This window comes from Artemia franciscana, chromosome 3 (genome assembly GCF_032884065.1).
Source record: "Artemia franciscana chromosome 3, ASM3288406v1, whole genome shotgun sequence".
Taxonomy (NCBI): Eukaryota; Metazoa; Arthropoda; class Branchiopoda; order Anostraca; family Artemiidae; genus Artemia; species Artemia franciscana.
The window spans coordinates 21,555,551-21,581,340 of NC_088865.1; the positions used below are offsets into that span (position 1 = coordinate 21,555,551).

The window sequence follows — 25,790 nt, forward strand, 5'->3', positions numbered from 1 at the left end:
GTTTTGGGAATCCCCGCCTTTGTTATTTTGATACCTCTTTGTGTCTGGACTGCAGTAACTCGCAGTCTAAATTTTTTGGGGGAAACTCTTCTCAAATGTGGCTACGTGCTTATCAAATCCAAGGGAAGCTGGATACTTTCGTAAGGAAGGTAGGTCGCAAGTTGTGTTTGTCTTGGGAAATCTGTCTCCTTTCTCCCTTTGCTTCAGGATTCTTGCCCCATACGTTTCGATTGGATCTGAGTTCTTCCGAGCTAAGGTCGGTGTAGGACTGCTCACCTCTGTAAATTATTATTCTAATGTCCCATTGGCTTAAGGTACTTGGCTCATTAATTTAAAGCCAATCGATGAAAAATTGTTTCTCTGCTGAAGAGTTATTATGCAATCATTCTGAAAATTCATGTATTATTTTGGCTTTAAAAAAGTACCAAAGGTCCATCTTTCTGCAAAACAGCTTGTGGTAAGGGATTTATTCTTGTTTCGAAAAACACCTCTTGTCACCTTCGCTCTTACCATGTAGTTTCAGTTTTATAGCTACTGTATTTTATTTCCTTCACTTGGAAATAGAAGGAAATTGTTCGAAAATCAAGTTAAAAAAAGAAGGCTGTGTTAAAACTATTTATTCAAATTTACTCAGATGCTGCATATAAATATAAATACACACGGAAACAAATACAGTTAAAGCTACAATTATTTATAAATAACAACGGCAAAAATTGTACGACTGGTGACACTTTTTCTACTAGATTTCTACTGGCGCATTAACAACGGTCTCAAGTAGCTGTCCTCATATAGTTGATTTTAGTGGATATCTGCCGTTTAGCTTCTATAAAAGAAGTATTTTTATAGTTGCTTAAATTTCTTTGTTTATTTCTTTTACTTAATGAAAATTTTCTATTGGAAAAATGTGAATGTTCTTAATAGAAGTGTGCAACTTTTGTTGTATTATGTACCCTTTTCAGTCCAAAACTGAAAAAAAGAGTTATTCTGAACTAGAATGATTCTTTTGTATTGATAGTTGTTAGAAGTGCGGCAAGAATCTGAAGCAGAGGATTCTTACTCTGTGCTAGGTTTATACTAGTGGCTGATCAGGGGGGGGGGGTGACTACAATGCCTTAGCATGGGTGTAATTTTTACTTACATTTCTATGTATCTGTCTAGTAAAAAAAAAAAAAAACAAAAACGATTGCGCGTTATAGAATTGAAAATTGCAAAGTTGCAAATCTAAATTTTACCTCCCCCCTTCCAAACTCTTAAAAAAATTGGAAAACGTCAAATGCATCTCTGATGACGTTATCTGTCTTGTGTATCATCCTTTGGATTTGAATTAATGAGAAACCTCCAGTGAGAAATCACGCAATCCATCTTCTTTGGGTTGGAACTATGTGGACTCCAGTGATGCTTACCCAAGTAGAGAATGCTAAAATTGGCCACATTTTTGTCTATTCCCCCCTTTAATTGTGCTTTTAACTTGAAAGTTCGCTTTTCCAATTTCATATTGTTATAACCAAAATGAATGGTTGAAAAGAAGAAAAGACCGGGCTTGGTTCTTAACGTTTATTTGCACCACAATAGAAGAAATCAGTGAAAAGTAAGTAACTGATGATGTATGTTGCGCATTTTGGTAATTCTGGTAATTTTTAAATGCTCCTGTTGCGCATTTTGGTAATTTTTAACTTAATAAACTAGCAAAAAAAAAGTTAGAAACTAGTTATAAAGAAAGTGGAAAATAAAAGCAGAAATCTCAATTCAAACCGACTGTTTTTAACATACATGATTTTGTTCTTAAATCCTATCGGTGTATTTTTTCGTCTTGAAAATATATATTAATTTTATATGTGTTTGTATTGGAGGTTTTCATTTTATTTGTTGGTTTTTGTTTTTTGTCGAACTGGTAAGACGACTTTGTCACGCTTTGAATCTCACTGCAAAAAGCATGAAGTTCTCGGGGTTCTTAATAGTTGGCCGAGGAACTAAAATTTAACTGAAAGCTATCAATGGAAAATATTCAAACGTCTGTTCATAAGGAGGTCTATCCCCCTCCCCCACTAAATATGTCTCTGCTAAGCATTGGTTGACAGTCGACTATTGGTTCTATGAGGAATGATAATTGAGACATTTCTGGTAGCACATTAACTTGGACGAAAAACTAAGAACCACAGATCGTATTCCAAGTTTTTAGAATTTATTGCAGAACCAAAACAAGGGTTTTAAAGTTTTTTGCTGGCGAAGTTTTTATCAACGATTTGTAGAAGAAAAATTTATAAAAACTGCATTTAAATAATATTACTTCAATTTGGTGTGTAGTAAATTAATGTTTTTGGTACTTTCGAGCTAAATGTGCTGAAAGATTTTCTGTCCAATTCGTGACATGTCTCTCGTGTCTCTTATAAAGCGAATATACCTCTGTGAAAACGACCAGTTCTTAAGGAACTCTTTTAGAAGCACAGCAGGTCATCTACAGGACTAGTTTGAAACGCTTCCTTTAGATTTGGACATGACAATTCCTTATGAAAACTATTAATTGTTAATCCCATCACCTATTATCTAGCCCATCGCCACCCTTTGAGATTAACCTATGCAAGGTTTAAATAATAAATTTACATTTCTTATTGTTCTGCAGTAATAATTTAAGTAGAGGTTTGTGAATTGAGACTAGGAACTTTATCCGTTACTTCATCTTCTTTTGTAGTCTTCGTCTGATCTTCCTTGAGCCATGATTTACCTGGAAATATGTTAGTGTTAGTCGACAGTTTGTTCCCTTTTTTCAGCTTTTTTGTAGTATCCATATATTGATAATACATATAACTGCAAATAGGGTGATAGATAAGAATTCTTCCCTTAACATTTATCGGCGAACGCCTGTCCCCAGAGCACACACCCATAAACACTGAGTCTTCGCATGTAAAATTTTTTATGATTATTAGTTTAAAGAGACTTCTCTGGCATAAAAATGGTATACTTTAAAAATAGCCTTAAATTTTGAACATAAATTTTACTAAATATAGTAGTGTCACAAATAGGGGATCTTGCAAAAGTCTAATTTTTGTAACTCCAGAACTTCCCACTTTTCTTTATCAGCATCATAAATATAATCTGAGCCACTGAGGGTACCGTACGCTGTTTTAAGGTCAGAAGACTCTTCGAGTCGATATTATTCTTTGACAGTGTTTACTCGACATTTTAAAGTTTAGAGATTATGATTTTTATTGAAAACGAAACGTTTTAAATTGGGGCCTTAATGGAACTTAGTATTCCCATCAATACACGTTGAATATCCTCACTAGGTTCCGTTTCAAACAAGGTGTGACATCCCCACCTTTCTGCTAAAAACTTTGAGGGAAAGACTATGGGCCTATTTTCTGCCTCAGATCACACGTTGCACGTTATAGTTGTAAACAAGGTGCAGCATCCCTACATCTATGGTAAAGAGCTGGAGGTAGGGGAGAAAAGGGGGCTGACCCTGATCCTCCAATCAATTGGACTGAAAATTCTTGACCGTTCCTAGTTGGAACAAGGTGCAACATGCCGAACTTTGCACTAAAAGGTTGATGGTTGATGGCACGGGGTCTTTGGCCTACTTTTATTCTCAAATCATACTAATTAAAAATCCTTGTCTGCTTCGGGTTGAAGCAAGGTACAACGCAACGATCTTCCTACTGATTAATTGACGGTGGAAGAAGCAGAGAATGTTGGAAGGAACACAGGCCCACTGTGTGCCTCTCCAAATGTACGGGACAAACCTTTCCATGATTCTGCGTCAAACTTGGTGCGGTATGCGGTATGCCTTGGTGCGGTAACGCGGGATCAACAGATCCCGCGTTTTGTTGGCAGTTGGGACAGGGTGTTAAAGAGGCAATGGGCCCACTTTGAATCCTCCAATCAAACATATCATATATGAAAATCACCTGCATGATCATGCATTTCTGCAGAAAAAGTTTGCGAAAAAAGGGGTAGGATAGGGGATGGGGTTGTTAGAGAAAAATAGCCACTTTTGCTCCCAATAATATGATATAAAATAATGCAATAATATTGGTGCAAAATGCCTGCCTTTCTGATTAAAAATGGGACGGGGGTGGCGGAGAGCCCAGAGGCCCACTTTTCGCCTTCAGCTTGGCTAGTAACCGAATCAGGATTTTATGTTTTCTTGCGCAGAGTCATTATTCGATTGTTTTTTCTAGTTTTGACCACATCAATGAAAGTTGCCACCCTGTTGAAATTTTTCATATAAGTTGTATCTCATAAACTAGTTTTTGTGCAATAGAAATGATGTCGTGCACCTTTAAAGGTTTACTGTTCGTGTTCGGAATAAAAAGAAAAAAGAAGCACAAATAAAACGGATCTCTCTTAGTTCAAATTTTATTTTCTTGTTGTGGGTGTACTTTCTAATATCACTACTAAGAAATGAGCAAAAGGCTTCAGTCTCTTGACTAATGAGAGAACTTTTAAAGTTTACATGGCATATGTGATACTACTCTACTGCATTAGTCCCAAACAGTCCCCAAAGCCACGCCCAAAATCTGCGGTGCACCGCCGCCGTAAAGGCTCGGTGCCCCGCCAATACGGGCGAGGGTGGCGCACCGCCGAATTATTTTCTTAGATTACTAAGAGAAAAATACAAGGCAAAATCCACTACTCAATGGCACATGCAAAAACTTTGGATTCCCTTCAAAATGTTTTGAATTTACTTGTCTATTATGGACTTTACATTATCTTTCACTTGAATTATGTCCTCTTCGTTACAATATAATAATTTATAATTAAAATGAGTTTCAACTAGCGCTGATATTCGTTGAAAATCTTCTTTATAAATGATCTCTTCGTTTGGTTGAACAAATATATGTAAAATATTCACCAAACTTCTAAAATCAGAAGTATTCAACCCGTCCGCCCATACCATAGTTAACGGCTAAAGGGCTAAGACGCACTTTATTTCTAAACTCTTATTACATTACTCCTAAGTGAGAAGATCCAACCGTGAAGCATCGAGAAACAATAGTAACTGTAGCGTAGACAGTGAGATGTTGGGAAGTATCAACCCCTATGTAGATTAATTACTGATTATTTAAGCTCTAATGCTGTTCTCTACTTTCATACATTTTTTTAATATTTAGTTTCTATTCATTTTCAATATCATATTTATTTTAATCTACCCTTAGCTTTTACGCCTAAGTTTAACTTTTACATTTACAATGCTTCAAAACTGAAAAAAAAGCCCCTGAAAAAGCTATCCTCTAAACATTTTTTTAAAGGGTGCCTTAAATGCCAACATCATAACTTTCGTCCTCATCTGCATCCTGGTCGCCAGTAATCAAGAAGCCTCCTTTTCTTTGATGAAGTACAAAACATTGAATTTCTCGCTTTGTCTCTTATTAGCTGCTGCCGGAATTTTTATGTCTTACTTGTACTTCAAATTTTTACTACAGAGCGACTAGAACTTTGATCCTCCTTTACTAATGAGGAGTCCTACAGCAAGTGTACTGCTGTAACTGTTGGTTAAGGATGTATTATCGTGTTTGATGTTTTGGCCAATCGTCTGGGGCTACACGGAAAGCAGGTCGTCCTTGTCTGGGTTGGGAGGATGCCATAAATAAAGATTTAAAGTAAACGGGAACTTCCTGGGAGGGTGTAAAGAGGGAGGCCTTGAATAGATTAGGTTGGAGGAGGAGCGTGCGTAGCTGTGTTGGCCTCAGGCGGCTTGGTGCTGCAGTGAGCTATAAGTAGTAGTTGTAGTTGTTGTGGTAATAAACTGTAAATAAGCAGCGACTGGGCCCAATATGAACCGAAACTAAGAAATTAAATCAAGATAAAAAATGAAACAAAAATGAACAGGCAGAGATGTAGCCCAGAGAAGTAACTTTTTTACACATTGAAATATAATTTTTACTTTTTACGTCATTTATGATTATTACCTATGATTATGCCACCATTCATCATTATGTATATGAAAATGCATTGTTTTGGGCAGAAATTGATTTTATTTAAATATTGTTTTTGTTAATTACAAAAGGCATTAGATGTAGAAGATTCACTGGGAAAATATTATTTCTAATTCCCTGTATAATGTGGTGCTGGAACATACTGGGCCAGGCCCAAAAAATTTAGAAAATACTAAATAAATAGCATCTTATCAAAATAAACAGATTTACATTAAAACCGCCTAATAGTATTATGTAAATATGACCCTTTACTTAATTATAAAAATATCATATAATCATTAGGGAGTAAAATTCCATTTTACAGCCTAATCACATGCGTAGTTTAATTATATTCCTCAAGCTGAAGAGATACTGTAAGTTAAATCCTCTCTCTTTATTCATTGGAATCGCGAGAATTTGGCCATAAAAACTACAAACTAGAGAGTTTCCAGAACCCCTTCCTCAAAGAAAGAAAATGCGCTGACTTCCATAAAACTTGCGTTCTGTAATGCAATAGTGGATAACCGTCCCTGCATTTTGTGTGGACTGTGTAACTTAATATTTAGAGGCAAGTGTGGCACCATGTGGCAATGTTTCAGAAGTTCCAAGCCAATTAGCTAACCCCTAATTTTCTACCAAAGTTGGTTCAAAATTAGCACGCTACACTTAAAAATCCTTTGTGCGTTAGGACAAGTGTTCGAATCCTGGTGTTGCTGGTTATTTAGTTTGTAACGGGGGTCAGTGGCGTGATTTTGTATGCCTAAACAGAGTCAAACCAGTTCTAAATGGGTACCTGAAGAAATATGGAGAAGGTAAAGAGGACGAGTATGAGAAAGCTAAGGATGTCTGGCCCCCAACTCCCCATTGCACTTCCTGGCTGAAGAGCAATGAAACGGATATCAGCATTACCAGTAAGAGCTGTAAAGTTTAATACCGTACTCTTTACTTTCACCTTTAGTTTTCGTTGCCATGTCATTGAAGGAAAAACAACGTGAAGTTGACATAAACCTTGATTTTTTTTTCTGAATATTGTAATGAACGGGAGAGACATCAAGGAATTGCAAAATATATGGCAGTCAAAGAAGTGGAATGTAGGTTGCAAGACCAGGATATCCAGATATCGAGTAAGATATATACATCACATTTCCTTGAGGTTTCCCTTGTGGTTTCTTGCACCAGATACGGTTCAAATAAATTTATTTTGATTTAATTTTTAAAATTTAAATTCCATTAAATTTTAAATTCCCCATTTGTCGAATTTTTAAGCAAAAAAATTCAAAAAATAGATAAAATACCGATCAATTGACGGCGCGCCGCCGATCAGTTTTTTGGCGGTGTGAAGTTGAAAATTTTTCGGTACGCCGCAGCTGAATTTAATTTTGGCGCGGTTTCGGGGACTAGTCCCAAACGTAGAATGCAAAATAAGTAAAGCCAAAATCACCGATGTAAATTACTTGTAACAATGCATGGCAGCACCGTGGATCCCACAGTTTTCACATGAAAACGGAGATCAAATTTCCCTTTTTATCTGAAAATTTTGTATCAATCATTCTAAGAAAATATTTTGGTGACGGGGTCAGGGAACCGTCGCATGTTTCAAGCACTTTGAGACTTCAGCATAACTTTAACTTAAAACTGATAGCTGTTTGCGTGCCTTCTTGAATTGGGCTTTCTCTCGAAAGTAGGAACATGGCGGGAAATAAGAAACATAGGCGACACAGCTTCAGATAGTTGGAAATGGACTATTAAACCCCTCTTCACCTCACAAAACTATAAGCTCCGACTCAGCGATAAGCGAAAACTATTCTTTTTCGGGCCCAGGGAAGAATTATACCCTGCTTCCCAAAATGTAATGTCATATTCGTCAATCTAGTCTGAGGTACATACGTTCCTCTTGGAACCTTACCTCATTCGTTGCTTCCCCTATGCGGTTATCCTGTATATGAGTATATGAGGGAGATAACCGCTCCCCTCAACCACCCTCGGTCTTAACGCTTGCAAAAAGTTAGAATTGTCAGCTTTTTGTAACCTCCCTCAGCTCGCCAAGACCTTCACACCTTGCAATTATAGCCTGATATCGCCTCCATTCGCTCGCTTGGCTTACTACAGCCAGCAGCTCTGACCTCCGGCCCTCGTTACATTTCAGTTTTTGTTTAAGTATTTGTTAATACTGGGAAAAACATTAAGATTAATTTCCTGATACTAAACCAAATTGGAAAACCTAGTAAAACTTTACCATATTTGAAATCAAAAACGCGAATTGATGAAAAATCATGGATTTTGAAATAACAATACAGAAAAGATGGATAAATAATTTGCGGATGGAGACTACTTCGTTAAAGAGAGAACCTGAAATATCAAGACATCACATAGCCGTATTGTTGATCCAAATGCATATCTAAATTTTGCTTGAATCTATAAAAATCTTGATTGACTTAGCATCTCGAGCTGAAGCACGAAAAGGTAACCCAGAAGAGACCAGAGCATAAAATGAAATATTTATATCATGAATTAGTTAAGGTTGGGAAAATTTGACTTTTATAACGCTGATATAAAGGACTCTATCTGCCAGCACATTAGTAAAGGAATCGAAATTCTTAATTAAAGCAGTTAAGACGATTCTATAGAATAATGTCATCTACATATATAAAACCAGATAAATCACGACCCCTTAGAGATAAGTGTTGAAGATAAATTCTGAAGATACTCTGCCAAACGCACACACAAACACAAGCACACACACACATACACACACACACACATATATATATATATATATATATATATATATATATATATATATATATATATATATATATATATATATATATATATATATATATATATATATATACTAGCTGTTGGGGTGGCGCTTCGCGCCACCCCAACACCTAGTTGGTGGGGGCGCTTCGCGCCCCTCCCAAGCCCCCCCGCGCGCGTAAGTCGTTACGCGCCATAATATTGTAGTTTTTGCCTTTTTTTAGTTTTTTCAGTTTTTTTTTTAGTTTTTTATTGGTTTTTACCTTTATAGTTTTTTTTAGTTTTTTAGCTTTTTTATTTTTTTTATTAGTTTTTAGTTTTTTTTGTAGTTTTTGCCTTTTTTTAGTTTTTTCAGTTTTGACGTCACCTAATCCAGTTTTTTCAGGTGACGTCACCTGATCCATCCATCCATCCACAGACAGACAACTTATTTTTATATATATAGATATATATATATATATATATATATATATATATATATATATATATATATATATATATATATAATTGCAAAAGAGCCTCCATTTTGTCACCTCCTTCAGGTCGCTGGGGCCGGGCGTCAAGCCCTCGTTAATAAAGACTCCTGTCGTCTTCTCTCTCCGCTCGCTAAGGTAGGCAGACCGAGTCTTTTGAATTCACATGTTTATAATCATGACTTCATATTTCAGATTTATTCTAGCGGTTCCAAAGTTATTTTGCAGAAATTTCATGTTTTTACCTTGAATAGTTTAGCTGCAAATCCAATGGACAGAATAACAAACAAACAGAGCAGCACTTCATTTTTTGTTTAACTGGCGCCTTAAATGGGGGCTAGACACCGATTGTTGGTGCTTCTTTCGTTTTTACTATTCTTTTGTTTAATAATCATTTGTGCATGAAATTGCATTCCATTGATTAGAAAAAACTGGATATACGCACAACCGCAAATGATTCGATAATAAAAAAAAAATGAAATTATCCGAGATTTTATGATTGTCAGTACTCATTTGACTTGTGCAATTGAAAGTGCAATTTAATTGTTTGATATGAAAACTCTTGAGCGATAATGCTTGACTGATTGCATCATAATTTCACCATAAGCAAGATATTGTACTTTCATTTTTTTTGTGGGATTGCGAAGCACCCTAAGCTATTTATGTTGGCATTTCTTGAACTCAGTCTAATTTCTCGGACGTTTTACGGGAAAAATTTTTGTTGGGAGGAAGTCGGGTCGTCAGACCCTTCTCGCTTTAAAAAGAAACAGATGAATTATACGATAAAAGATAGAGGATATAGAAGTGCTTATACAAAAGCATTCGTTTGGAGGGGCGTGTGTAAGTCCTGTATGCACTACTATACTGTCCATCGGATTGCCAAGAAACTTCAAGAATTTGCTGAAAACACTCTATCGAAGATTTAGGTATAAAATTTTTCGCCCCTCTTAATGCTTTTTGCGCTGACTGAAATTAGAAACTCTCAACACAATTAATTGACATACCCTTCGGGTCCCATTATTTGCATTTCTGGATATTCAATTAAAAAGTTGGTTGGTTATGAATCCTGTCATCTAACACACTTCCGAAATTATAAAAATTCTTTTTCAGTAATTCAACAGTTTCAGTAATTTGGTATGTAACCTTATACTTCTCAAATTTATAAAATACTATCATTTTTTTGCACTGAGATGAATTTTATGTGGTGGAAGGGGAGTTTTCCGTATTAGAATGAATTTGTTTTGCGTATTATTTTTGACTATTTGCATATGTACCAAAATCAATTAATTGGTATTTATATAAATGTCGGACAAAGGACAACTTTACCCGACATTTGTATGTCGGGCAAATTTATTCTTGGATTAACTCTAGTATGAAAGGCCTGACGTTTGAAAATACTCGATGTTCGTGTTTATCTATTCAGTGCATTATCGCGTTTTTATAACACTTGGTATCTACCAAGTGACATATAGCGATCGCAAATTCTGTCTGTCTGTCTTTCCTGGTTTTCTATTTTAGGCACTTTAGCCAGTTTAGGCCAGGTAAGCTAGGACGATGTAAGCTAGGACGTATCAGGAACCAGACCAGATTAAATTAGAAATTGTCGTTTCTCCGATTCGACCATCTGGGGGGGAGGGGGTGCGGTTAAATCGGAAAAATTAGAAACATGAGGTATTTTTAACTTATTAACGGGTGATCGGATATGAATGAAATTTGATATTTAGAAGGATATCGTGTCTCAGAGCTCTTGTTTTAAATCCTGACCGGATCCGGTGACAAAAGTTTTTTTTTTTTTAGGGAAGTATAGAGCGAAGTTGAAACTTAAAACGAACAAAAATTATTGTTTCACGGTCTATCTAACATATATCAATAAAACTAGTACAAATAAACTAACTAATTATATTTCCCTATGTTTTTAGGATTATAAAAAAAAAACTAGCGCTTTACTGAAACCACAAAAAAATATTGGATTTTTGATACAATAAAAGCAAACAGATTAAGGACACTTTTTGTAGTATTAAAACAAATCATTTTAGGATTGTTGCTTTATGTTTCTTTTCGTTTTATTTGGTAACATTACTGTGCAATGGTTCAGTCCAATGATTGGCTCTCGTTTTTAGTTCTGAAAAAGATGTTTCACGATTAGTTTGTAGACATGTTCGATGTGAAATCATCATGATGATTTCATATATGATTATAGACTAGATTTAAAATTTTATCATAACTTGAAATTCTCTGCTGTATAGAGAAATTATGGGATTTCCAGAGTTCATATTATGGCTTATTTGATCTTGATTTTGAGTAATACTAAAGCGTATTTCTTACGATTTAAGATATTTTCATTAATCACTCACTATTGGTATTATAGCTGGTGAGACCAAAATGTTATCTGATAAATCAATCCAATATTTCTGTGTGCTGTTCAATGACTTTGTAGAATTTAAGATAATTTTAATTGTATGCTGAAAGTTACTGATGTCACAGCTGGTCTAAGACAATGAAAAGTTTTATAGATTAGTTTGTTGTTGTCAGGCTACGTGCTCATTTTAACTAATAAATCAATATTCTTGTTTTTTATACTTGGTTTTGTGTTTTCAGTAATGCGCTGGTTTACTATAATTCTACCAACAAAGGGAAATATAATTAGTTGGTTTATTTGTACTAGTTTCATTGATATATGTTAGAAGACCGTGAAGCAATAATTTTTGTTCGTTTTAAGCTCCAATTTCGCTCTTTACTTCGCTATAAAAAAAAAAACTTAAAAAAAAAATCTTACCCGTTTTTAATTTAAGTTAGAAGCAACGTAGAAGCAACACTACAATGATCTTTTTTATATTTCGGGGAAAGGGGAGCAGCCCCTTCATATACAAAATAATTTCTGTTCGTTTTCAGTTTTATTGTCGCTTTTCGTTTTTTTTTTGTTCGTTTTCTTATACTTGGTTTTTGTGTTTTCAGTAAAACGCTAGTTTATATAAACAAAGGAAAAAGGTTTCTTCAAACAAAGGGAAATATAATTAGGCTAGTTGGTCTATTTGTACTATTTTTATTGATATGTGTTTGATAGACTGTGAAGCAATAATTTTTGTTGGTTTTAAGTTTCAACTTCGCTCTTTACTTCCTTAAAAAAGTTTCGTTTTTTTAAATTTATTTTTCGGAAGCAAAAGAATAGGTTAGGACTAATTTACACAGACTCTTTCAAGCTTTATAATTAGGGAAGCGGCGGGAGGTAGGAACTTGAAAATGTTTTCGGGGCTGAAAAGCCAGTACTGAAAGTCAAATTGACCTAGGGTAACTGGAACATGATTATCGAGAAGCCAGTCTAGAGGGCAGAAGGAGCTCCAGTCTGTAGCAGGGGAGCTCCAGTTCGTAGGCCTCCATAAATATATTTCTGATTTTCTATGTTTCCCATATTTTCCTTTGATTTCGAATAATCCGCTTGGTAGAAAAAAGAGTTTGATTTTCACCAAAGCTTAAAAAGAAATTATGGGAATCCCGGTTGTCAAAAGAATTTATCAGCAATATCTCTGGAACGATTTAAGTATTAAGTTGAGACTTTAGTGTCTATGTAACAGGCACTTTACGGGAATATCTGCAATTTTTCAGGATAATAATGGTTCTTTGAAATGAGACGATAAAAGTTCTATTGCCCTTTATAAGAGTCGAAAGTCATTTGAGAGCAACCAGTTCCCTGGCCTGTGCCCTTGTTATCCTACCCTGCCTCGACTGCCCCAAAGAAAACCAATTAAAAGTTTTGAGATACGCATTTTGTTCGAATTAGTTGAAAGGCTCAACAAATATGTCTCCATTGTCGGTGACCGCCACAGCCCCTGAGGCAAAAGGGTCGTAAATTGTGCGAGTTTCCCGTTGTTTAACATAAAATTTTGCAATGGAAAAGGGGGTATGTTTGATCTTTCGTGTCTGATTAGGTCGAAACTTTCGGAGATTAATATTTGGGTCAATAAATTTTATATTTTGTTAGGAGTTGGGGAAAAAGCTCGTAGTTCCTAATTTGTTGTATTTCGAGTGAGTTATTATAGATCGTTTGCTAGGCCAAGATTACCCAAGTTTCCCAAAAGTTTGCCCTGTAAACGTCACTCGTCAGCGGGATCACGTTGAGGGAGTATTCGAGGTCAAGCGAGCTTATAATTTTGACTTGGTGGGCGAAGAAAGGCAAATAGAAAAAGGCAATGTATTAGGTCATCGAAATAGCATGTTTGTAATATCTTAGCGACGGACGGCTTGGGGATGGAGTAGAAACTTACACATTGTTGGAGAAAGGAAGTGTAAGGGTTTAGGCGGCGGCAATCTAAATTTAGTCTTGGGGAGGAGGAAAAGGCTAACCGATTTTTACCTTAAATTCATATATTAATAACATTTTTGCACCGTAATCTTCAACATGACTTATTGTTTATGCACGTATCTAATGGGGATATCTACAAGTAGTTGATATGTACTTAGGACTGATGTGTAATTTTTTCGAGAATGTAGAACGAAAGGGATTCAAATGCCTCTATGCCATCCCCTGCTCAAGCCCCTGCATGTATGAATCCTATATGGTTGGTCTTGGTATAACACAACAAACAGTGTGAGATGCTAAACGTAATAAAAGGCTGAATCGGTTTCTTTTTTATGGGTAACATGTGTCGCTGTTGCTATTTTAATTTGTTAAAACATCTGTATGCGCGCTTAACCTACTTTTAGCAAAGAATTTGAAGCTATCTAATTGTCTTTGTATTGACCTTTAAAACTATCCAATAAAACACTAATTTTCAATTGATGATTTTGCTTAAATTAATTCAATGAAACTTAGCTTCTTTAAAAACATTGTCGATGAAATTAGGCTATCATTTTACAGCTGCCACCTATGTTGACAAGGTTTTACGGGGCATAAATGATTCTTCTACTCAAAGAGCTTGAAACAGGTAGAGAGGAAATGACACATCAAATCTTTTGAAATCATGGAATAGCACAAAAACGCTTATCACCAGAGATTCGTTTTTTCTATAGCACATATCTACAGTCTTGCTTTCGCACTTTCTCGAGTTGAACGGAATTTATGTGATTAAGCTGCATTTGTTTAATCTTATTATTCTGGAGATCATAGGGCTGAACGCTTCATCTTAATACATCCCCGAATAACTATTAATAACCAAAGTGTAGATTTTTAATATAATAATAAACCAGCTACGAAGAGAAAGTCTTGCTGTGATGGAACTTAGCAATGTTCATTTTTGTCATGTTACCTACGTGGAAGTGATTAATATTCGAGTCTGTTTTTATTACTTTTTTTAAGCAGGGAATCAGAACAGAAAATGAATAATAGTCAACTGTTTTATCATAAGCACCTCTAATACCAATCTTACTTAACGAATGTGGCTATCTGAAATCTCGTAATTGTAATTGATGCCTTAAAAAAAGAAGAAAAAAAAAGAATTTAGACAGCGAGGTAGATTGAGGTTAGCATCAGGATCAATTGAAGTTTTTCATTGTCTCATCACTAGATGTTAAAAAAAAATCGTGGAAAAAAAGGTTATGAGCTTTTAGTTTGAGTTGCGCCTAGTCGATTGGTCGCTTTCGTTTTAGTGGATTATGTCGGCTTTTTTGATAAGATTTTATTTAGGGATTTATTCATATTTTTTTTCTTTTTTTGGGGGGGGGGGTCAGCTATAAAACGAGTATTTTCACAGTCATTGTAGAATAAAAAAGTGCGTTAAGTATGTTTTGATACGGGGGAGGCGAGGTGAATATTCTTTCAAAGCACCCCAATGACACGCCACCGAATTCGAAGAGATATTATTGAACTATTTAAAAAATGCAGATCGAGGCATCAGTAATGTTAGTCCCAGTAAAAAAAAAAAAAAAACTAGTCATATATTGATTTTTGGCCTTACTTATCTTCTATATGGTAGATGTCTTATGACTCGTATTGAGCTATTCAGGGTGACAACATGAGCGTGTAAAATATTACATATTTTCCCCTGGAAAAAGATGCTGTGAACTTTTAATTTGAGTTGCGGCCGGTCGATTGGTTGTATTGTTAGTTGCGTTCAATTCAATGGATTGTGTCGCCTGTTGAAGGTTTTCTTAGAGGCTTGGCTTTTCTTCTTTTGTTTTTTTTTATTTTAACTATTAAAATAATTAAACTATTAAAATATTTTTTTTAACAGACATTGTGTAATGAGAAAGCGCATTAAGTGTGTTTCAGCACAAGGGAGGAGGGGTGAATCTCCTTTCAATGAGTCCCAGTGGCTACGCCACCAATTTCAAGGGGGAAATATGCAAAAATATTTTAACACCATGCGATTAGTCTATTTTCTTCGCACTGAAAAAAGTCGGTCCTTGATGTAAATCGTCAGGGACTTTTAGATTTTATGGCAAACTTTGTAAAGCTTTTGATCTCCATCAAGACCTTATTTCAGTGTGAAGCAAGAGGGAAAAAGTTCAATTTCGAGTTAACTTTGCAAATCTGTGAAAAGATTAACTTTTTTTTGACAGATTTCTTGACACATAGTGTAGATATAACTACGCGATGATAATATTGTAGTCTTCGATTTGGTCGACTTCAAATGATTCGCGGTTTTTTTTTGGGGGGGGGTCAACTATTAAAATAATTAAACTATTAAAATATTTTCTTTAACAGACATTGTGTAATGAGAAAGCACACTAAGTGTGTTTCAGCACAAGGGAGGAGCGATGAATCTCCTTTCAATGAGTCCCAGTGGCTACGCCACCGATTTCAAGGGAAAAATTGCAAAAATATTTAACACTATGCGATTAGTCTATTTTCTTCGCACTGAAAAAAGTCGGTCCTTGATGTAAATCGTCAGGGACTTTTAGATTTTATGGCAAACTTTGTAAAGCTTTTGATCTCCATCAAGACCTTATTTCAGTGTGAAGCAAGAGGGAAAAAGTTCAATTTCGAGTTAACTTTGCAAATCTGTGAAAAGATTAACTTTTTTTTTGACAGATTTCTTGACACATAGTGTAGATATAACTACGCGATGATAATATTGTAGTCTTCGATTTGGTCGACTTCAAATGATTCGCGGGTTTTTTTTTGGGGGGGGGGTCAACTATTAAAGTAATTCAACTATTGAAATATTTTCTTTAACAGACATTGTGTTATGATAAAGCACATTAAGTGTGTTTCAGCACAAGGGAGGAGCGATGTATCTCCTTTCGATGAGTCCCAGTGGCTACGCCACCGATTTCAAGGGAAAAATTGCAAAAATATTTAACACCATGCGATTAGTCTATTTTCTTCGCACTGAAAAAAGTCGGTCCTTGATGTAAATCGTCAGGGACTTTTAGATTTTATGGCAAACTTTGTAAAGCTTTTGATCTCCATCAAGACCTTACTTCAGTGTGAAGCACGAGGGAAAAAGTTCAATTTCGAGTTAACTTTGCAAATCTGTGAAAAGATTAACATTTTTTTGACAGATTTCTTGACACATAGTGTAGATATAACTACACGATGATAATATTGTAGTCTTCGATTCGGTTGACTTCAGTGATTCGCAGTTTTCAACGAAAACTCTAGGTCCTTGATCCATTGATAGATCCATTATAGTCTATATCTTTGTCTTTCGATTCCTTAAAATGGTAATTTTGTCTCTAAAATCAGTAATCGCTTTAAAGATTAGGATTGAAAAGCCTGAATGTCTTTCTGAGAAGGTAAGGAGTGTATTAATGTCCCTATATGTTCAGGAAATTTAATTAACTGGCGATCAGGCAAGTACAGAAGGAGAGGGAGAGGGGAGTTAAGGCCTGTGCCCTTCATTCTTAGTACACTCCATCGTAATTATTATCATTGTCGTTGCCTTGAAGTCATTCTAAAAGATGGTCAAAACTCACCCATACATGGAGGGTGGTAAAATATTTTTATAATTACTTTTCATTCTTATATTAGCACTATTGCTTTCAAAATATATTGGTCGTTGCTCTTTACGACCAATATACGACCAATCTCTTTACGACCATTACAATATCTTTTACGATCATTGCTTAGCACTAATACAGCTGGCATTTCGTGTATTCAGTATCATGTATGATTCACTACCCTGTCTACTACTACACTCTTTTGCTTGGCACGTAGTATCAATCGCAGGCCAAGATAAGTGAACAAACACGCATTAATTCTGGTTTATGTCCATTGGGTAATTAACTAGCTCCTTTTGTTTGAATAAAATAGTCTGGCTTAAAAAATAACTGTAATTAAAACTGCAGATGGGATTCTTTGGTGATAAACCTAATTAAAGTATATTAACAGTCTTAGGTAAATCGTAGTGGAATGTGTGTTATTGGTTTTTTGTTTTGTTGTTTTTTTAGGAGTGTTTCTGCCTGATTTTTCAATAAGGTTAAATTAATTGTTACGGTTCAAGTCTATATACTCGCTTGAGGCAACATTTTCCTTGAAAATATTGAAAATAAGAAATTAAATCGGAATTAACTTGATTCAGTGCCTGCAAATTTATCCAGCACCCATAATAATGCCCATGTTGCTGTGATAAATACCTTGCTAAAGCTATGGAACCAAAAAGAGATTTGACAAATAGACTTTAAAAAAAAGTAAATTAACAAGTTATATACCACGTTTCTAGTGCTCTGGATGTTTCTGTTCCTTTCATTTAACTGTCGTTTAATTTCGACAGTTTTGTTCCCAACTATTCCCTACTAATTTCGTTGGATGTTCCTTTATTTGATTAGTTAGGATTTCTTATTAAGTCCCTACTTTATGATCTATCTATATTTACTTGAAAAACTATCTAATATAGGTTGTTATTCTGTTGGAAGTGGAAAACAAAATCTTTTTGAACTAAAGAAAATTAATAGCATTAACTATTAGTAAGAAAATATCATACCTGTTTAACATCGTCATCAGAAAGAATTAGACTATGATTGGCACGTTTTTGTCTGTTTAAGAGTCTGTTTACTTTTGATTGTATATCATCCAAATTGGGAAGTGCCGGTAAAGCAGGTAAAGATTTTGTTGCTCCCTTATTTTGGGCCAGTCCGAATCCCAGGAAAGCAGCACCTGCTGCAACTATTGCAGCTAGTCCAAATCCAACTGGGGAAGATTGTCTTGTGAGTTGCTGTTCTTGACGACGTATATAATTATATGCGTCATTAAGGGCCACCATGTCTATTTCATCCTCTGTCGTTGTATCTTTTCTATCAAGGTATTCTCTTGCAAAGTTTTTATCGTCTGCTAGTTTCTCTAAAAGTTTCCGCAGCTCAGGGTTTTTCTGATACAATTCTATGTAATACTGTAGCATATCAGCGTCAATTGGGGTATCAAAGCGTGTTAGCGCTATTAGTGATTCATCTATTTGAGATTGCAAGTTTTTTTGGTGGCGTTCATTGTCGTAAACGGAATTTCTGTGGTTAGGTTTTTTTTTACCGAGACCAAAGAAAGGCCTGCGAGGTGAAGGACGCCTTCTAGTCGGAGCTGGTCTTCTAAATCTGGGGGGCGGAGGCAGTCTAGCTGGGAAAGGTGGTCTTTCTGTTGGATCATCGAGTTGGTCGTTTATCGAAGTCTTGTGATTTTTCATGTTCTCGTCTTCATATGTATTCACATTACCATAATCGTCAGAATTTCTCAATAGTGGTGGTTCTGTCGATGTGTAGTAGCTTTTTGCTTTTGTTTTTTTCTTCCTTCTAACAGGTTTGACCGAATAGGTTTCTTCGGTTTTACCGCTCCATACATCAGGTCTCAATTGCATTATCTGGTCGTTGAAATAGTCAACAAACTGGTCATTTCGATCACTTTTCGCTTTAACTCTTCTTCTTCTTGGTTTCGTAGTTGTAAATTGTTCATACTCCTCGTGCACTTCACTTTCCTCACTATTATACTTGTGATTTCTTTTATTCAATTTGTTATCTTCAATGTAACGATTTATCGGTTCGTAATTGGGGTTTTCTGTACTTCTCATGTATTCAATTATTTTCTGAACATCATCCAAGGTTGTGGCTGGTGGCTTAGATGGTGTTTTTATGGAATTATAATAGCTCATCCATAGCTGGGCCTCTGTGTTTGCAATTAAGATTGCCGAAGCTAATAGTACAGCCAATGCTCCATTCATGTCCTAAAAAATAATGATGGATAATCGCTAAATAATCCTTTAAATACAACTGAAGTAGTCATAGGCAGCATAATAGCATCACCTAAGTAAAGAACGATACGACTCCAGTTTATTGCTTTTTTCTCTCTAGACCACTTCATATGGAAGGGATTGTATAAGGTTTGGAGGTGGCTTATTCGATTGAAAATTGAAAGCTTTAGTGTCATTTTAAGATTAAAAAGTGGCTGCGTGACAACCAGCCCTCCTTGCCTTTTGTTTTTAGCTGTCCCCACCACAAAGACATCAGATCAAAATCTTAAGGTAACTATTTTGTTCAAAATAGTCAAAAGTCCAATAACTTTGGCTCTTGGGATGAAATGACTTGCCAGTGCCCCTGGGCAAAGACTGTAAGTTATGCAAGTTGGCCATTGTTTATATATAGGGTTTGCTATTGGGCAAGGGGGCATGTTTGAGCCAGGATCTCTAAAATGGCTATGGGTATTAAGGTGAAACTTTCAGGGAGTGTTAGGGACATGTTGAATTTAATCAACACTATTTAACATTCTAATTGTCGAAAGAGTTTATCATTTTATCTCGGGAACGGCTCAGGGTACTTAGTAAAACTTTTAGGGCTACTGCTAGTAGTACTGCAACTACTTTTGACTGTGACTGTGACTGTTTACGACTGTTACTGCGACTGTAACTACTTATGACTGTGTTTGTGACTACTTGCAAATGCGACTTTGACTACTTGCTACTGTGGTTGCGCTTGCAACTTCGACTGCAACGGCTACTACTGTGATTGTGACTGCGTCTGGGATTTTTGCTTCCACTGCTACAACTACTACTGCTATTATTGAGCTAAATTTGAAGAGCTTAAGGGCTTTCAGGTTGTCAAAATAGTATAGATGCAATACCTCAGTAGCAGAATAGGGTATTAAGTCAAAACTTTCAGGGAAGTTCTTGGGGATATAAAACTAATTCAAAAACCGCTATCTATATCCAAGGTTGTCAAAAAGACGTATCTGCAATATGTCAGGAACGGATAAAGGTACTGAGATGAAACTTTGATGGAGTGTCTAAGGGGATTTCGAACTAAATCAAAATACACTGTGTGAATGCAGATTGTCAAAAAAGCGTTTCAACAATATCTAAACAAAAATACGTAAAACAGTCGGGAATTTATCGAAGACAGTGAAATTCGTCACTGTCTTATATAACTTCCCTATTGTTTTATTATTTTTTTTTTATGATGGAAAGGTAGTGCGGTCTTTGTCGTCATTTACAGCAATATCTCAGAAACGGATTAGGGCATCAAGTTGAAACTTTCAGGGATAATACTGCTGCTATTATTGTCACTATTTCTGCGACTACTTGCGACTTTGACTGTAACTAATCGCAGCAAAGATTGCGACTACTTGTGACTCCGAATAGCTACGACTGTGACTGCAACTCCTTGTAATTGCGTATCAACTATTTGCGACTGCGGATACTTGCAACTGTGACTACTTGCGACTGAAATGGCGAATACTTGCGGACGCCACTGCTACTACTATTACGATTGCGATTAGCTTCTTGTGCTGCTACTGTTGCTACTACTACGTCTACTGCTAATGCTACTACTATTGTACTATATCAATGAATTTAAGAGCATCCATATTGTCAAAATGGCATAGTTTCAATATCCCGAGGAAAGAATAAGATATAAACTTGAAAGTTTCAGAAAAATTCAAGGAGATATAAGCCTATATCAGAAGACACTTTGCGTCCAGATTTTCATAGGGGCGTCTGTTTCATATCTCAGGAACAGATGGGGTTTACGGTGGAATTCTCAGGTAATCTTAAGAGAGACATTGAACCAAATCGAAATATACTATATGGATGCAGGTTGTGAAGGTTTTGAAACGGCTGGGGGTATTTAATTGAAACTTTAGGGCTATTACTACTATTTATGCTCCTACTACTACTGCTGTGGCTGTTAATGCTATTATTATAACTACTACTACTATTACTATGGCTAATTAGGATTGGGACTGCGCCTATTTGCCACTCTGATCACTTGTGACTTTGGTTACTTGCGACTCCGACTGCAAATACGTGTAATTGTGAGTATTTGCAACTGTGACTGCTACTACAATTGCTACAATGACAATTATTTTTGCGACTGCGACTGCTTTTTGTGCTGTACGGATACAGCTACAGCTGCTACTACTATCGAACTAAATCAAAGACCTTAAATGCATCCAGGTTATTAAAATGAGACAGATGCAATATCTAGGGAATGTTGAAACTCTCTGGGAAATTTGAGGGGGATGTAAAACTAAGTCAAAAACGCTGTTTGTATCAATGGCTGTCAAAACGGTGTCTGCACAGTATCTAAGGAATAGCCAAGGATAGTACGTAGGAATTTGCAGGGCATACTATTGAGGATATTGAACTAAATCAAAAAGATACTATGGGCATCCCAAGTTGTCAAGAGCGTATCTGCGATACTCCATGAACGCCTAGGGTCGCTAAAACTTTCAGGGTATGTCGGAGGGATGTTGAACTAAATCAAAAGAAACTGTGTTCATTCTGGTCGTCAAACAGACATGTCTGTAATATATCTAGAACGACTAAGGTTATTATGTTGAAACTTTCATGGCATTTTGAGGGGATATTGAACTGAATCAAATGACACTATGTGCATCCAGTTGGTCAAAAGGACGTTTCTGCACTATGTTAGGAACGACTAAGGGTATTAAGTTGATACCTTCAGTGCATGTTGAGGGGGATGTTGAACTAATTCAAGAAACCCTTTGTGCATCCAAATACTCAAGGTTCTAACATGATCGAGGTCAGAATTCTTTTAGCCCCTAGAAGTCCAAAGATTACGCAGATTTTCAATCCGTATAATTTGAATAATATTCCCCGTACCCATCCATCCAAATTTCTGTAGTACAGCTACTATTAAAATTTGTTGCAATTTTTTCAAAATATAAATGGCAAGGCAGAATCTTAACTTTAAGGAGAAAAGCAAAAAAAAAGATTGAAAAATATTCTGTTATTAACCGATAAAAAAAATGTCCATTAAAAACGAACAGAAATTAATTTAAGAAAAACTTCTTCAACAAAAGAAGTTTTGTCCAGGAAAAGTAAAGAGCTACATTAAAACAAGGACCAGCAGAAACAAATTCAAATACCAATTCAAGCTTAAAAAGAACGTAAATCGCTATCAACAAATAAATGAAACCCTAGACAAACAAAAATCACAATAAATAATCAAGTAAAACTTAAAACAAATATAAATTACCATAAACAGTAGTAGGGCTAATACCCCAAACACCGTCTAAAGGCCAGAGCGTCACTAGCTATAACTTTTAGTTAAGACGAACTAGACCTACGTTGCCTGAGCAACGTGAAGTGTTGCGGCAACCTTTGTCCGGCTTCGCCGAATAAAGTGTGGCGAGAGCTACACTTTGGTTTTGTTTCTTTGCTATCGGTTAAACGCTGAAGTTGTCAGCCTATCGAAGCTTTTAAAACGTTATGTTAAAAGAAGAACGCCATCAGTAATCACATGATCAAAGGCTATTCCTCAGCGTTGAAAAAACAACAATAACAAAAGAATATCGAAAGAAGGGACTAAATTGACTTTGCAGCCAGTTGAACTTTATCCTTTTCAATCGTAGACATCGTGACGGATCAAGACTTGGAACAATATCTTATATAATCTAGTTGGTATTATAAAGCTATCCGTAACTTTTCAGAATCGAAATACCATAGATGACACTCTATTAATTATTACGAAACTGCCTCCCCTACATGTCTTACCACTGGAACCAACTCGGTCTTACCATCAAATACACTGGAAACAAATACTAGGTACACCGAATAGCAAAATTTGCAAACCCCTCACTGCCGAAGATGATTATGAGCTAACAGCCGACCTTTCCTTACAAGTCCCCTACATGTCTCACAATTGGTATCGGCTTATTTTTGGTTTCAGTGTATACCGTACTACTGAAATTGTCAACCCCTTGAAAACTTCTAGATTAAAGACATAGATTTTAGTCCATCTTCAATTTGAAAGTGGTGCCTGCCTGCTTGCCTGCTAGAACGGAGCTTTCCACTCGAAAGCAGAAACATGGTTTGATGAAACTAAAGCTTGGCTGCACAACTTCAGATACTCCTCTCTGACATAGGATACATAACTCCACTTCACTTCGCACACCATAGGCTCTGGCTCGTGGACAAGCAAAAACCATCCTTTTTGGCCCCAGGCAAGAGTTCTGCGGAGCTTTCCAAAATATAATGCCATATTCATCAATCCGGCCTAAGGTCCAGATTTTCAGTAAAAACCGCACAGGTTAGACCCTTACCAGTTTCCAGGAATAAGCCGACATCGGCGGCATAGGAAAAAAAAGGGGACTACAAAGTGTTGCTCTCGCAACACAATGAGTTTTGTAAAAGGAAAAACAACAGAAAACGTTCCATTTTTCTGTGTCTCAAACGACCCGTGGGAAAATGTCACATTTTTGCTTCTGTAAATTTTTCTATTTATCACTCAAAGAAGATATATTGGCTGTTGGGCCGGGTAACTGCCGCATATATTTAATACTTATAGATTTTAGTCCATCTTCAATTTGAAAATGGCGCCTGCCTACTAGCCTGCTAGAACGGAGCTTTCCACTCTAAAGCAGAAACATGCTTTGATGAAACGAAAGCTTGGCTGCACAACTTCAGATACTCCTCTCTGACATAGGCTATATAACTCCACTTAACTTCGCACACCATAGGCTCTGGCTCGTGGAGAAGCAAAAACCATCCTTTTTGGCCCCAGGCAAGAGTTCTGGGGAGCTTTCCGAAATGTTATGTCATATTCATCAATCCGGCCTGAGGTCCACACTTTCCGTAAAAACTGCAAAGGTTAGACCCTTACCAGTTTCCAGGAATAAGCTGAAATCGGCGGCATGGAAAATAAACGGGACAAAACCAAAGTGTTGCTCTCGCATCACAATGAGGTATTTTTAACTTATGAGTGGTTGATTTGATCTTAGCCTAATGGATTTTGATAATTAGAAGGACCTCGTGTCTCAGAGATCTCATTTAAATCCCGACCGGCATTAAGCCTCTGATTTTCCTTTTAAAGCAATCTATTGATTCTTAGAATTTTGCTAGAGCTTATGCCATATGAGCTCTTGGGAAGAGCTCGTCACAAGTGCCATATGAGCTCTTAGCTCTTGTTTTTTTTTTTTAGTATTTTCATAAAGTTGAAGGTCCTTTGGTCCAACATTGCTAAGAAAAAACCCTCTTTTCACTCTTGCGTGTGAGCATCATTTACAATGTTTCTTCTTTTTCGTTTACTAACTAAACTTCGGCTATAATTTCAACTTCCTCTGTGGAAGGGAATTCATAGTTTCAGGTATGGTTTAGTAAAGTTCTGTTGTTCCGGTTGATTTACCTTTTATTTACAGAGTGGTCTTTTGTTTTCTCTTTATCTGTTTAAACGGAATGTGTCCCCCAGGTTGCAGTGTTCATTTTCATATTTTTATTTTAGCGTCCATATCATACGAAATTATCATCTTCATACTTTTTTGCATTTTGCAAGCAATATTTACGTCAGTTGTGTTGTTTTTTTCAATTATGGTGAAATTTCCAATTTCTGCTTTTTTATGTTGACCAGAGTGCCCCCCCCCAAAAAAAAAATCGACAGGAAATGTTTGGTCTGGACCTATTTACCAAAATTGCTTGATTTGTATGGGGCAAATAATTGTTATTTAAAATAATGGAGTTTGTCGATTGGACTCAAGGATACCAACATTGAAATTTAGTCTAGTTTAAATATGCACTGTCCTGGATGTTGACTAGCGTTCTAAACTGCCACTTACCATATGTGTCCTATTACTTTTATCCTTCCTATATCTGTTGAATTTAATCGAAATATATTTATTTAGTGTTTCAACATAACACCTTGACTTAATTCTTCACCCAACTACTCGTCACCAAGCTCATACTGCGTTTGATAGAAACCAAAAGAAATTTGCTTCAAAGTAACGGTATGAACGCTTTTAAAACACATATAGGTGTCCACTGTCCAGCATGAATAGCTTAACATAGATTCGTTTTTTTTTAATAGCATAATTTGTCCGTGATAGTGAGAGTAGAAAGGCATAATTTAATTGTTTAACGGGTATCATTTTAAATCCTGTTAATTTATGCTTCATTTACTTTATTATTGGAAAAAGACGCTTTGATTAGTTATGCGTTAAAAGTCGACTGCTCAGTCATGTGATGTGATGTTGATACACAGAACATCAAAAAGTAAAAAGGACTTTTTCAAGTTAGCCAATATTCTGTTGTGTAACCTATTAGGTATAATACGTTGGAAATACACGGTAGCTATTTAGTTTGTATTCGGCCAATTTTTCGGGTTAATCTGATATATTATATTATGGATAATACTTTTTATCTGTTTTCAATGTCTAATAATTGGACTTATCTCCATTTTAATGTTTACTTATTCATCATAGAAAGGCAGTTTGGTCTTGGAAAAATTCCTAATTTAAGGTATTGCGTCGGAAATATGTCGTATTTATGGGAAG

At 36.0% G+C, this 25,790-nt stretch overlaps 2 protein-coding genes across 2 annotated transcripts in view; one reads left to right on the forward strand and one right to left on the reverse strand.

Annotated features, from left to right (window-relative positions):
- LOC136025006 (ornithine aminotransferase, mitochondrial-like) overlaps window positions 1-25,790 on the forward strand; it is an 87,617-nt gene that overhangs the window by 17,928 nt on the left and 43,899 nt on the right. The gene's annotated exons all lie outside the window — the stretch shown is intronic.
- On the reverse strand, window positions 1,883-25,248 carry LOC136025007 (uncharacterized). The gene is made up of 3 exons (XM_065700633.1): window positions 25,077-25,248; window positions 18,010-19,233; window positions 1,883-2,722 (listed from the first exon to the last, which is right to left on the reverse strand). The coding sequence occupies exons 1-3, from the start codon at window positions 25,077-25,079 to the stop codon at window positions 2,669-2,671; spliced, it is 1,281 nt and encodes a 426-aa protein (XP_065556705.1). The 5' UTR covers window positions 25,080-25,248; the 3' UTR covers window positions 1,883-2,668.

Excerpts from the sequence above, each read along its gene's own strand:
- LOC136025007 (XM_065700633.1), bottom strand. Across the intron at positions 2,723-18,009 it reads CTGATGACGATGTTAAACAG|GTAAATCATGGCTCAAGGAA; the intron begins GTATGATATTTT and ends ACATATTTCCAG.